Raw genomic sequence first — 15203 nt, 5'->3', positions numbered from 1 at the left:
CATTGTATGCAATTTTCTAAACAATGGGCTTTAGGAAATGTTGATGCAAACAGGTAGCCTGGGTTTTGATAGTATCTAGGTAACTGGGTTCAAATTAAAGATATTTATTTATTCCCTTATAATTGTAGATACTCAGGAAGCTAAGACCTGGAAGATTATGGTTCTAAACCAGCCCAGGTTAGAAAAGTCTATGAGACTTCTCTCTCTAACCAGCAAAAGGCAGGGCTCAAGTGGTAGAGCACCAGCCAAGAGCAAACAAATTGATTAAGTGCAAGGCTTTACATTAAAGCCTCGCTACCAGAGCAAGACAATGAGAAAAACAAACACATGATTTTTTACTCTTTACTATGATTCACTCTTACTGATCTATGAAAATAGGTTATCACTGAAAATCAAATGTCTAAAGACATTTGATCTCTTAGAGGATTATTTTCTAGGGTTGTATCTACAGATCAGTGACTGACTCACAGCCATTCAGATACTTTTCTGTTGGTTTTGTTCTTGTGGAGCCATTTTATCCACAAGCTTCACTTTGAAGTTTTACCTTAATACTTGTTTGATAGGTAAGCTTTCTACTCTTTCTTTCTTTCTTTGTTTATTTTTTTTTAAAACAAAAACACAGGAACAGTGAGGTCTCAATTCTTAAAAGAACCTATTTTATTCAAATATTTCTCCCAAAGAGAGATACCAGTCAGCCCCAGGAAGTACATGAGAGATTGAAAAAAGTAAAAACAAACACACACAAAAAAATTTGAATTACCTCATACAGGGATCCATGCAAACATGTATTTTCTTTCTATACTATTCAGAATAATAGTAAATAAGTGTCCTGCCCATTTTACTGACTAGAGGAACTCCTGGTGAAATCATTTTTCTATCAATAATACTCCTTCATTAACACATTCCTCTTTGCTTCTGCTTTCTCCCAGAATGCTTTAGCATAAATGAAAGTATTTCATTCTTGCCTGGCTAAGAATTAACTCGCTAAACCTTTCCTTTCTCTGATCAGCCAGTTCCAACACTTTCTTATGCTCCAAAGAAATACAATGCTCAAGACATCCAGAAGCTCCTATTATTTATTTATTTATTTATTTATGGTGGGTTCTGGGGCTTGAACTCTGGGTCTGGCCTTTATCCCTGAGTTCTTTTGCTCAGAGCCTAGACACTGTCTCTGAGCTCTTTTGGTTAAGGCTAGTGCTCTGCCACTTTGAGCCACAGTGCCACTTCTGGTTTTCTGGTGGTTAATTGGAGATAAGAGTCTCATGGACTTTGATGCCCCAGCTGGCTTTGAACTCCAATCCTCAAAACTCAACCTCCTGAGTAGCTAGGATTACAGTTGTGTGCCACTAGTGCCTGGCTTCCCATTATCTCTTGATTTAGTAAGAATGTTGTAATGATAAATTGTTATTTTTTCCCCTTAAAGCCCACAGAATGGTGAAAATATCTTTCCCATCACTCCTTCAAATTAATCCCTGTCTTTTCTTCCTTCAGAACCTGAGCACCATCCGTGCATTGAGTTTTTTAACTCTTTCATCTGAAACAGTCCTCCCTCTTTACCTCCTTTATTCTGTGCCCCATCTGTTGGATTCTGGTTTACCTTCTTAGTAGTTTTGTTTGTTTTTTTGATGTGAAGTTTTTCTTCGGCTCCTGAGAAGTGAAAGTTGTTGCTGTAGCATGGTTAGATTTGGAGCCAGCTTTTCTTGGGTGGGTGGGGTCAGAGGTGCTTAACAGCCCCCACCCCCACCCCAGCACTTCACATTATTCGACCAGGACCTTGAGTAGTGTCCTTTTTCAGGTGATGCAAAGATAGGCTCCATTCCGTTGTAAGATCTGCCATCCGCCTACCCCCTCGAGGTCGTGGCCCTCGCAGATGGCTCTGTGCGCTCCTTCTTTTGTCCCTAATCCTATCCTGTTGCTGGGGTGGGTTTTGAACACACAGAAACTGCCTGGGCCCTGGCGATGCCCAGAGCAACTTGAGCGGCGGAGAAAACCGCGTGCAGGTCCTGAAGACGGTGCCGGTGAACCTGTGCCTGAGCCAGGAGCATGTGGAGAGCTCCAAGCGCGAGCAGTACAGCGTGGCCCTCTCCGAGAGCCCGGCGGTCATCCCCGTGTCGGGCATCACCGTGGTGAAGGCCGAGGACTTCACGCCCGTGTTCATGGCACCGCCGGGGCACTACCCGAGGGCCGACGGCGAGGAGCAGCGTGTGGTCATCTTCGAACAGACTCAGTACGACCTGCCCTCCATAGCCACTCACAGCTCCTACCTCAAGGATGACCAGCGCAGCACCCCGGACAGCACCTACAGCGAGAGCTTCAAAGACAGCAGTGCTGAGGTGAGGCCGCCCCCCCCCATCCATCCATCCCCCCATCCATCCATCCATCCCCCCATCCATCCATCCATCCCCCCATCCATCCATCCATCCCCCCACCCGTCCCCCCATCCTTCCCCGCTAGCTGCTGTCCGAGCAAGCCAGCCCATGAGTTGGATGGTTGTTTTGTTGTTGTTGTTTTTAATGTGTGTGTGTTGGTCTTTCCATGTGCTTTCTAAATGTTGGTGCGTGTGCATGGGGGTGCGTCTCCATTTTTCTGGTCATTAGATGGTGGCCCTGAGTGTTAGCTTTAGTTTTAGCCTTCGCATGAAATGTTTAAGAGGAGTGAAGACATGTTTGCGTGGAACGTCTTGTGTTTTGTTTTAAGGAATCACTTAGGCCTCATCTAGCTTATAGACTTGCAAATGGTTGTTGGCTAGATATTTCCTGGTGTGTGTGTGTGTGTGTGTGTGTGTGTGTGTGTGTGTGTGTGTTTAAGTATTTGGTACCCTGGTCATTGAATTCATGGTATTGTACCTGCTAGGCAGGTGCTCTCCAACTTGCTCCACACTCTCAGCCTATGGCTTATATCTTTTTTGATAAAAATGGGATCCTTTAAAACTTTGTCAGGCTGAATACTCCAAAAGCTGAGCTATGTTATCAGTAATCCAGTTTAAGTGCCATGTTACCAATAGTGTATACCTCAAAAATAGAAAGGACATAATCTGCTCAGGTATCCACAGCATTTACAGAAACAATTGTCTTGTGTGTTTAGAATTCTTCAGCTCTAAGTGCACGGTTTGAGAATCTTGGTAATTCCATACAATTGTATAGTCAACATCAAAGTCACATTGTAGGGAGTTCACACCCTAAAAGCCCCCCTCAATCTCCTTGAACTTGAAGATTGCTCCTCACACCTGAGTGTTGGCAGGCATTGACTGCGCTCAGTCACCATGCTGTGAGCTTTTCTAAAATTTCATATAAATTGAATGACAGTCTTTGATGTTGACTTCATTTAGTGTATTTTAAGGATTAATTTATGACAGTATAAATACATAAATATATTCATCTGTAAATGCTTATATTAATACTTTGTAGGTTTAAAAAATATTTTTTGTTCTTTGTGCCAGTACTGGGGCTGGAACTCGGAGCTTTGCACTCTGGCTTGGCTTTTCCATTCAAGGCTGAGTTCTACCACTTGACTGCTTCTTCAGTCCTGGGCTTTTGGTGATTAAGTGGAGATAAGAGTCTTATGCACTTTTGTGCCCAGGCTGGCTTTGAACTGCAATCCTCAGGTTTCAGCCTCCTAAATAGTTTAGATTACAGACATGAAGTATCAGTGCCCAGTATAGTTTGTGTTTTTTAATGAGAGTAGAATTCCACGATAAATACATGTTACAAGTTGTTTCACTCACTGATGGACATTTAGTTGCCTACAGTTGTGGGCTGTTATGAATAATTCTTCTATGAACATATATATACATATATGTATATATGTGTGTGTATATATATGTTTTCACATGAACATAGGCTTTCATTTCTTACCATGGACCAGAATTTCTCGGTTTTGTATGTTTGACTTTATGAGATTTCAAGGTGGTGGGGTGATTTTCATTCCAATTAGCAGTGAAGAAGATTTATATCATCTACACCCTTGCCAAAACTTGAGTTGTCAATTTTTTTAACTTTAGCTATTTTGGTGGTTATGTATTAGTGTCTCATTCTGTCTCGAAACCGCATCTTTGAATAATGGATAGCACATCATTTTATATATTTTTGTTTGTCCTCCTTGTAACTTTTGTGAATTGTTTGTTAAGATTTTTTCTATGATTTAAAAATTGTTATTATTTACTTTTTCCCCCCTTGGTGGGCTTGAACTTGGGGCCTGGGAGCTGTCTCTGAGCTATTTTTGCTCAAGGCTAGCACTCTACCACTTTGAACCACAGCACCATTTCTGGGTTTTTGAGTAGTTAATTGGAGATAAGAGACTCACTAGGACTTTTCTGCTGGGCTGGCTTCAAATTGCAATCCTCAGATCTCAGCCTTCTGAGTAGCTAGGATTACAGGCATGAGCCACCAGCACCCAGCCATTTTCGTCCCTCCCTCCCTCCCTCCCTCCCTCCCTCCCTCCCTCCCTCCCTCCCTCCCTCCCTCCCTCCCTCCCTCCCTCCCTCCCTCCCTCCCTTCCTTCCTTTCTTGTTGGTCACTAGGCTTGAACTCTGGGCCTGGGTGCTGTCCCTGAGCTCTTCAGCTCAAGGCTAGGACTCTATCACTTGAGCCACAGCGCCACTTCTGGTTTTCTGGTGGTTAATTAGAGATAAGAGTCTCATGGCCTTTTGTGCCTGGGCTGGCTTTGAACTGTGATCCTCAGACCTCAGCATCCCTCAGTACAGGAGTGAGCCAGCGGTGCCTAGCTACACTTTTTTTAGTAAGTTGTTAAGAGTTTCTTAAGTAATGTTAAGGTAATCATTTATCATATATTTTTATCTTTTAGTTTTATCTTTCAAACAGTAGAAGTATTTACTTTGGTGAAGTTTGGTCTTTCATAGTGTATGCTTTTGGATATTACTTAAGAAAGCTTTCCCTGACCCAGTGTCATAGGGTGTGTGTGTGTGTGTGTGTGTGTGTGTGTGTGTGTGTGTGTGTGTGTGTGTGTGTGTACGCACGTGCTCATGCTTTTTCTTGGACAGATAGTAGTTCTTTTTCTTACCTATAGGTTTCTGAACCATCTCAAGGTAATGTTTACATATAGAAGGATTGGATCCTTTTTTCTTTTCCCATACTGTTGTTCCAGTACCCGTTTTTTTCTTTTTTTTCCTATGAGGTCATTTATCTTTTTTTTTTCCCAGTACCAGTTTTTGAAAAGATCCTGCATCAACTGAATTGCCTTGTGTTTTAGAACATATACTAATGACATTATTGTAGACCTGTTCTCCAAGTTTTGACCAAGAATACAAAAGGCATGTTATTATTGACTCAGATTAGCCTCTTCATTTGGAAGAATAGTCACTAGGCAAACATTCTAACACTGAACTGCATCCCCAGCCTTGTAATACTTTTTCTTCTTTTTTTCTTGCCAGTCCTGGGGCTTGAACTCAGGGCCTGAGCACCGTCCCTGGCTTCTTTTTGCTCAAGGTTAGCACTCCATCACTTGAGCCACAGCGCCACTTCTGGCTTTTTCTATATATGTGGTGCTGAGGAATCAAACCCAGGGCTTCATGTATACGTGGCACACTCTACCACTAGGCCATATTCCAGCTCCCTTGTAATACTTTCGAGTGAATAATTATGTGACTAATGCTTTCCTCTTACCACAACAAAGGTGTGTAAAAGGAGAGGGTTGTTCTTTCTTTGTTTTGTTTTTTTTAAGTTTAGCATAGTATTGATTATATTTACTCAGTGCTGATATAAAGTGGATGTACAATATATGTTTATTGAAAAGTAAATGAGTGAATGGATGGTAAGACTTAATTATATTTTGGGCTGATCAAGGACATGGCATTATTTAGCTATACCTGATTTTCCCCACACTTGAAGAATGGTTGTCTTTTGGAAGTATATTCTTCTTCTTCTTCTTTTTTTTTTTTTTTTTTTTTTGGCCAGTCCTGGGCCTTGGACTCAGGGCCTGAGCACTGTCCCTGGCTTCTTCCCGCTCAAGGCTAGCACTCTGCCACCTGAGCCACAGCACCCCTTCTGGCCGTTTTCCATATTTGTGTTGCTGGGGAATCGAACCGAGAGCTTTATGTGTAGGAGGCAAGCACTCTTGCCACTAGGCCACATTCCCAGCCCTGGAAGTATATTCTTAAAAAGCTGTTTTCTCCTTCCCAAAGTAAAATTACACTATTCAGGACTTAAATATGCTTACTACTGCCTGATGTATAGGGTGATTTATGGGCCATCTATTAAATATATACGATCATTTTTCTATGTCCAAATGAGTAAAATGTTTATGACATCAAACCATAGTAAGGTGGGTGATGTTGGCTGTATGATTTCCTTTCAGCATCTTATAAGTAATATTACAAGATTTTTAAGGAGTGGATGAAATTTCACTGCTATAGCCAGAAGAAGCTAAGCATTTTGGATAATTAGTAATGATACTTACTATTAAATCATTTAAATCCATGTAAACCATCAAATAATTATATCTCATCGAAAAGATAGTGCTGTTTTACAGGTGAAATATCTATTTGATTAAAAGTTATAATAAAGAGAATGTAACAGAATTAAAGAAAAAACTTAAGCTTGAAAAAACAAGTAACATTGACCTTGGTAACACAATTAGTGTTTTTATTTTCTTCACTGCTCTCGTCTGTATATTCATATATTGGGGCAATATTGTGTGTTTCTGTAAGCAGAGAATCGATGTCTCTTAAGCTTGAATAGTCTACAGTCATACCCCTGAGGTATTAGAACCATAGAATTTACAAGTCCAATATGTTTAATAAGCTGTACTATCTTTTGACCCTAGAGTGATCTATGGTGTGGACCAATATACTCACTCAACATTTATTAGTGCTGATTCAATGTTGCTATTATAGATTATTACATATTCCTTCAAACAAAGACCTGGGAAATGCTTCCCACCGATCTCCGATTTATACATTTAAATGCTTTTCCCATTGTGCTCCCCTGCTCCAAAATTTCTTAAGGCCTAACTAGAAGTCAGTTCTGTTGAACTGAACTTTTTGCAACAAGGGAAAATCTTTGGTGCCATCCAATAAGGTAGTCACTAGTTACTCTTGGCAACTTCTTTGAAATGTGGTCGATTTGTTGAGTAACTGGATATTAACTCTTATCTAATTTGGATCAATTTATACTTTAATAGCACATGACTACTATATTTGGGCAGTTAAGACCTAGACTTCCGGGCCTTCCCTTCGTAATTAGGCTGTTTGTGTCTTTGATTCTACGATTGTATCTGTCATTTGTCCTGATTCCTAGTTTTGTGTGTCTCTGTGTGTGTCCATACTGAAGGGCCTTGTGCTCTTTTTCCTTCAAGGCTGTGGCTCTTACTTGAGCCATCCCTCCACTTCTGGATATTTGTTGATTAACTGGACACAAGATTCTCTCAGATTTTTCTGCCCAGGCTTGCTTTGAACCTTGATCCTCAGCCTCCTGAGAAGCTAGGATTATAGGTGTGACCCCAGGGACCTGGTCACTCCCTTTTGTCTTTTACCTGGACTGCTTTCTTTCAGTTCCTCTAATCATTCTGCATTCTTATTTTGGGGATCAAAGTAGCATTCATAGAGTCCATGAAATCTCCATTCAATTTTTTTCAATCTTCATTTTCTGGCAATGTTCATTCCATTGTTTTTCAATCAGGACACGTGAATGAATGAATGATTCAACATAAACCTTCATAAGTCATTGTTTTCTATATTATAGTTTATTTTGTTGTTGCTTTTATATGAATTTATTCCATGCCCTCAACCAATTTTTAAATCTCTGAGAATAGTGTTTTATAAGTTTCTGTATTTCTTCTGGTACAAATCTGGGAAAACCTCAGAAGATTCCCATTGAATGCTTTTCTGGTTAACTTACTGCAAAAGAAACAAGCTTGTGCCTTTGACTTTTTGTTGTTGTTATGATTATTCAACCAAATGTTTATGTAATGTTCATGGATCTATTTGGGTAAGCTTTGAAGGAAACCATTTTGTCTCTAAGGAGTGAGATTGGATAAAATGAAGAATCATAAATATATGCATAGAAACTAGGATCTAAGGATATGCTGAATTGTGGATGTGGTTAGGAATTGTGAAAAAAAAATCACTGTGAGAAATGCCTTCCTGAGGAAAACAACGTTGGAGATGCTGGACAAAGAATGTAAATTTGTGACACTGAAGTTAGAGGCAAGAAAGTGTTTTTGTCCAAGTAGAAAGACTAGGTGCTTTTTTCACCAACTTTATTACATTATTATTTTTTTTTTTTTTTTGGCGGGGGTAGGGGAGAGATCCTGTTAGTCCCTGGGCTTGAATTCAGAGCATAGGTACTACCACTTGAATTATGATTCTACTTTTGGCTTTTTTGGTAGTTAATTGAATGTAACAGTCTCATGGACCTTCTTGCCAGGACTGGCTTTGAACCACAAACCTCAGATCTAGCCTCTTGAATCGCTGGGATTATAGCCGTAAGCCACTGGCGCTTGGCTTATTATTTTAACTTAAAGGTCAGGAATTGAGGTATTAGGGCATGTACTTTTTTATTTTTGGTGCTAGTCTTGGGGTTTGAACTCAGGGCCTGGGTGCTCTCTTTGAGCTTTTTCATTCAAGGCTAGTTTTTTACCATTTTAGGCCACAGTTCCACTTCTGGTTTTTTGTTGATTAATTGAATATAAGAACCTTATGGACTTTGCTGCCTCAGCTAGCTTTGAACCACAATTCTCAACTCTCAGCCTCACAAGTAATGAGGATTACAGGGGTGAGCCACTGGTTCTTGACTGGGTGTGTACTTTAAAAAATGTTATAAATGTAGCAATAGGCATCAATTTACTATGAAAGTAAGTGAGCCTCTCAGAGCCCAAGCTTTGTCTTGTGTAATACTAAACTTAGAATTTCCTCCAAAAACTTACTCATGAAGTGTTATGATAAATGAGATGGAGAGTGTGATTAGTGCATTATTATTTACTAGTATTTAATATACCTACTTGGTGCTCACTGTGTATCATTCTTTATTAACTTCTTTATTCCACCTAAGCACTATGAGTAGACATGTAACAGAGAAAAAAAAATGACCACACTTGCTTTATGCTGCACACATGTCAGGTAAAGGAGCTAAAGCATAACCCTGAATAATCTTGCTTTAGAAACTGTGCTTCTATGTGATCTACTGGGTTGCTTTTTGCTATGTCATGTGAGGCCTCTAGCATTACATTAATTCAGAATCAGTGACATTTGCAGTGTTGGAGACAATCAAAAATAGAAAAAAAGTGTGTGATGTATTTGAAGACATAACTTCCAGTGTGTGCATACCTTTTGGACCCCTGCAGACATATGAAGAGCACAGAGTCTGCCCTTGCCATCTATGGTGTGGGGAGATGGGTGACGTCTGTGGAGAAATGGGAACTACTTACATTAGTTACCAACTAAATGCCAAAAAGTGTACACTTTTCTCCTTCTAAGGAGCTCATGGAACTCTCATTTATTGTTTTGGCAAAATGACCCACCTATTTATTTTAACTTTATGACTTCACTTTTGCAGAAGTTTCGGAGTGCTTCCGTGGGGGCTGAGGAGTACATGTATGAGCAGACATCAAGGTAGGTTACCAGGAAGTGCATGTACGCGATCACTGTCTAAATGTAGCCTCCAGCTTCTTTTTTCCTTTATAGAACTATGTGTAGAACAATTTGGTTTGCTTTGCTTTCAATTCTTGACTGTGCAAATGAACTTCTATATGGTTATTTCTACTCCTGACCAAATCCTTCTAGGATGTGGGCCTGTATGTATGTGGGCGTCACACAGTCAGAGCAGCAAGGAAGCAGTTGCCAGGCCAGTCACTTACTTGATGTGGTGTGTACACACACACACACACACCCACCCCAGACGCTTCTGAACTGCAAAATTAGGTGAGTGGGCTGAACCCTAGTTTCCTAGTTTGTCTTATGGGGCTCAGGGAACATGAGCTGCTGAAATTATATTTAAAATCATTTATGTTTATGAATACCAGCTTCTGAGAAGAGCACTCCTAGCTCTCTTTATATTTTATTTTATTTTAAAGTCAAAAAGCAAGGGGCTTAATAGAGAGAGAAACACATTCAGCTCCTCATTCAGGAAAAGGAGTTAACAGCTTCACCTTTTTAAATTTGTTAAACGTATGGAAATGTATTTGTTGTTCATATGAAATTCTGATTTGACTGAGCATCCTGCCATTTGCTAACCTAGCAACCCAGAGTTCCTTCCTTTGGGGAATGCTAGGTCTTAACCATGTCAGCTGGGGAGTAATTAAGCCAGTCATTCCCAGGCCTTTGGCATGTTTATCTGTTCTAAAATGCTTTTTCTTCATGCATTTTTAAATTGTTATTATATAGGTAATATACAGAGGGGTTATAATTATGTAAGTCAGATAAAGAGTACATTTCTTTTTGAACAGTGCCATCCCCTTCTCTCACGCTCATCCAGTTTTTCCTCCCATCTCCATCCACAAGTTGTACAGTTCATTTTCAACAGTGTCCAGTGAGTACCACTGCTGCCTTTGTGTACCCTTTGTCCCTCCATTTTGTGCCCCCTCCCCTTACCCTTCCAAAGACAGAAAAATGAACAAACAAAAGGAAAATATAACAAAAACAGCAACAAAGAAAAAAAACCTCTTCCATTTCCTGGAGTTCACTTCTATAAATATTATTTTTTGTCCTTAGATGCATATCAGTATTGTGCTTTTGTGTTCCTCTCCTAAGAGTAACCTCCTTTGTTCTTATTGTATGTGGGAATACCTAGACACCTGTATAATTTGTCATGTACACACACACACACACACACACATACACACACACCACACACACATACACACAAGAATTTCCAATCCCATGTGTTTTCTTGTAGACTTATAGGCATATTCTAGCTACCACAAATGAGGGAAACCATGCAACTTATGTTTCTCTGGGTCTGGCTTACTTCACTTAATGTAATTTTTTCCAAGTCTTTCCATTTCCTTCCAAATGGCATAATATCATTCTTTCTGAGTAGGATTTAATTGTGTTTATAGACAACATTTTCTGGATCCATTCATCCACCGAGGGGCATCTGGGCTGATTTCTATGCTACTAACACTTCACATTTTAAAAGCACTCTTTGACTTAGGTAATGTCAAAGATTTCGTTTTATATGATAACCTGGTTTGTGGGATACCTAACATATCCTGTCTAGCTCTAAAATTTAATATTTTAATAGTACTATATTAAAATAGCTTGTTTTTGTTTTTTGAAGGGGGTAAAATGACACTGAGATTGGTTCTGTCATGAATGATTTATTTTCAGCCTTGTTGGAAGACACAGGTTTTTATGCCTCAGGTTTTTAGAGGGAAGTTACTTGCTGTCAAAATGCTTTCTTGTACTGTTAAAATGTAATTCGATTATTATAGGAGTAGCTAACTGAAAGTCAGGATCCCTTCTGGTACTGTTAGTAGACCATTGTAAGAGACAAAATTGGAGAATCATGTTTGTTCCCAGCAAATGAAAGGTATAAAACACTGGAGTCAATGGTCATTTCTATAAATATTATTTTATATCCTTAGATGCATATCAGTATTGTGCTTTTGTGTTCCTCTCCTAAGAGTAACCTCCTTTGCTCTTATTGTATGTGGGAATACCTAGACACCTATATAATTTGTCATGTACACACACATACAACATACACACATACACACACATACAACACACACACATACACACACACATACAACACGCACACATCCACACACACATCCACACAAGAATTCCCAATCCCATGTGTTTTCTTGTAGATTTATAGGCATATTCATGTTGGAGGACACAATATTCATAATTGAATTGTCACATAGGACAACATCCTGTAACAAAAATACTTATTTCTGAATGAATTCATTATATATGACAGCAGCAGCAACAACAAAAGATTGTGGCTCACACACATTTGTTTTAAACAATTAACATAGCCTTAGAAATTGAGGAAATTAATGTTTTTGTTCTGTAAATGATAAAAAAAATGTCCAGGAAACTACTTTGATCTGTACATTTGGATGATTAGCAGTGATCATAGCTGTGATCCAATAAAATTTATTTACAAAACAAATTTTATTTATAAAAACGGGCAGTAAGCAAGTTGTGTCATAGACCATCCTTCTTCTAGAGAAGCCCTGTTGTGAATTCTTTCACAGCTTTGAAAAGAACAAGAACAACAAGCCAGGAGTAGTAGTACACAGCTATAATCCTAGCTATTTGGAAGCCTGTGGTAGATTATAAATTCAAGACCAGCCTAGGAAACTTCAGTAGGTCCATGTCACAAAATAAAATATATAAAAGGCTAAAGATGTAGCTCAGTGTTAATGTACTTGCCTGGCATGTGTAAGACCTGCATTAAATCTTAAGTACCACAAAACAAAACACATTGCCCTCACCACCAACAAAAAAAACCCGAACAACCAGTTGCTAGTGGCTCATACCTGTAATCCTTGCCGCTCAGGAGGCTGAGATCTGATGTTTGTGATTCAAAGCCAGCCCAAGCAGGAAAGCCCATAAGACTCTTATCTTCAATTAACCACCAGAAACCTGGTAGTGGCACTGTGGCTCAAAGAGGTAGAGTGGTAGCCTTGAGCAGAAAAGGTCAGGGATAGTTATGCTCAGGCCCTGAGTTCAAGCCCCATGACTGACCAAAAAAAAAAAAAAAACCGAAACAAAACAAAACACAGCAAAGCAAAACAAAGCCCCAGACAACACAAGGACAACACAACAAATCCTTACCCAACTCCCACAAGGAATAAAAGACAAAAAGCACCTCCAGTGAGGGAGCTAGATTCTCAGTAGTGAATGAATTTTACATTTTGAAATATTTTTAGGTGAGATGGCTGTGTGTAGCATCTCAGTTGCATAAAAGGAAGTTAGGTATGTGAATGAACTAAACATAACCATTCCTGTGTTCTGCTTGTTGTTATGTTACAAGTGGCAAATTCACTCAGTTGTTAAGCTTCAGGCATTCCCTGTCAATGAAGATCTACCCAAGGTTCTATGGCACATACACAAGACATTTACCAGGCACAATATGGACTTTCTCCCTTTCTAGCCCATCTGGTTTATGGACCCTTATTAGAAGTGTTACATACATTGCACTCCACAATGACCTTTGGTCTCGTCTCATCTCTTGCCATCTGCCATGTTTTGTCTCTAAAACAGAGTAAATATTGGTTAATATTCATACCAAACATTATTGGTGTGAAACTGGCCAGAAAGACAGAATTGACTAAAGGAGTGATTCTGACCATTGATTGTTTCCTGTTCCAGTGGCACGTTTCAGTACACGCTGGAAGCTACCAAATCTCTCCGCCAGAAGCAGGGAGAGGGCCCCATGACCTACCTCAACAAGGGACAGTTCTACGCCATAACACTCAGTGAGACTGGGGACAACAAATGCTTCCGACACCCCATCAGCAAAGTCAGGGTATGTGCTAATTTTTCAAGTAGAGTTTAGAGGTATGCATAGTATGATAAATGAATGAATGAATGAATAGTATGACTAAATAAACAGTATGGCTTTTCATAGCCTTGTGGAGTGGTAGAAAAAAAAAACCTCCAAAATAAGTAATTCTAGAACAAATTTCAGAGAGTCAGAGCAGGAGAACTTATTGGCTTTTAGCTTATCATTTTATTGTTTATTTTATTTTTTATTGGTTGTGGGGCTTGAACTCAGTGCCAGGGCACTGTCTCTGAGCTCTTTTTCTCAAGACTAGCTCTCTACCACTTTGAGCCACAGCACCACTTCTGATTTTCTGGTGATTCATTGGAGATAAGAGTCTCATGGGCTTTCCTGCTCAGGCTGGTTTCGAACCAGTATCCTCAGATCTTAGCTTCCTGAGTAGCTAGGATTACATATGTGAGCCACTGGGGCCTGGGTAGTTTATCTTTTTAATCTGTAACCAACAACTCCAGAGAAGGAGCTGGTTGAACATGCTTTCTTACTATATCCAAGGAATTCTCCTTCTCCATTCACTGCTTAGATGTCCCTTTTGTTGTTCTTTTCAAAGATCTTAATCTTTGAAATAAGTGGCTGTGAATCTGGACTTGTTGTAGGTGAGAAGGAGACATTGCTGAGAAAGCAATTCATGCTGGAGCTCTGAGCCCTTTGACTCTTGAAAAGGCCTTCACAGCCTTGGGATGACTTGGGTTCAGGGACAGAGACAGAGGCACCATCCCCTGCAGGAGCAATTTCCAGATGGATGACTGCTAGTCCTATTTGTAGGAAATGAGACTGGAGCCCTAGTTCACTGCTCTGGACACCTGCCAGTTTCTGACATGCTCACTGCTGCCAAGAAGGGAGGGGACTGGTAATCCCTCCATACTGAAGAGGAAAATTAGAGGAGAGCTCTGAGGAGGGTTGAAGGACTTTCCTGGTCTGTGGTGAAAGGCTTCATGCTGCTGTATCCATGGTGCCCAGCCTACCTTATTTTATCCATAGCTGTTTCCTACTAGACTTCAGAACAACAGAAACTGGAGAACCATGGTATGCCATGAGTATGAACATTGTGTGTCTTTCTTCAATGTGGGGCCAAGGTCACCTACAAGACTGAAACTATTGGAGGTCAAAGGTGCCCACTCTTCAAAGTGCAATCAGGATAATGAGTATGTTCTGACTTTGTGGTCAAACCAAGGTGGAAGATGGACTATGTCAACAAGAAGTTGAAAATAACAACTCATCGCATCAGTATCTTCCACATGCCAGGCTCTATGGCAAACACTGTATGTCTAAGTAACTCCGTGAAAGTTGCCACAATCCTATGAAACAGGCCCTGTGTTTTTTGTGATACTACAGATCAGGAAACTCTGGCTTTCCCAAGGATTCCATAGGTAAAATGTGAGAGAACCAGGATATGTCCCAGGCTGCCAGGGTGCTGAAATCAACAGTCTTAACTTCAGACGTATTCTGTGTTGGGCTGGGGATGATAGCTGGGTTTGATCCCTAGCACTGTTTACCCCTTGGAAAAAAATGTGTGCTGTGTTGAGCAGACGAGAGGGATCAAAGACAGAGAATTTCAGCTTAGTAGCCACTAGTGAATATGGGCGTCTGAGAAGATAATGGGTACATTTACCTGAAAAAAAAAATTCCTTGTGAATTCTAAGAGTTTAACCATAAAATCTTTCTTCACCACCACCATTATTATCACTCATAAAAAAATTCTGAACTAGAAGAGTTCAGAGTACAGGGACTTCT

The 15203-nt window shown here is 40.0% G+C and overlaps 1 protein-coding gene across 2 annotated transcripts in view; it reads left to right on the top strand.

Annotated features, from left to right (window-relative positions):
• Grhl2 (grainyhead like transcription factor 2) overlaps positions 1-15203 on the top strand; it is a 128528-nt gene that overhangs the window by 42469 nt on the left and 70856 nt on the right. For both annotated transcript variants that reach the window (XM_048359033.1, XM_048359034.1), the window contains exons 4-6: positions 1940-2333; positions 9510-9565; positions 13280-13436. In XM_048359033.1, the coding sequence (XP_048214990.1) occupies positions 1940-2333; positions 9510-9565; positions 13280-13436 (607 nt within the window). The remainder of the gene's footprint in view (positions 1-1939; positions 2334-9509; positions 9566-13279; positions 13437-15203) is intronic.

The sequence above is a fragment of the Perognathus longimembris genome, chromosome 12, assembly GCF_023159225.1.
Source record: "Perognathus longimembris pacificus isolate PPM17 chromosome 12, ASM2315922v1, whole genome shotgun sequence".
Taxonomy (NCBI): domain Eukaryota; kingdom Metazoa; phylum Chordata; class Mammalia; order Rodentia; family Heteromyidae; genus Perognathus; species Perognathus longimembris.
This window is presented reverse-complemented; position numbering and strand designations above follow the sequence as displayed.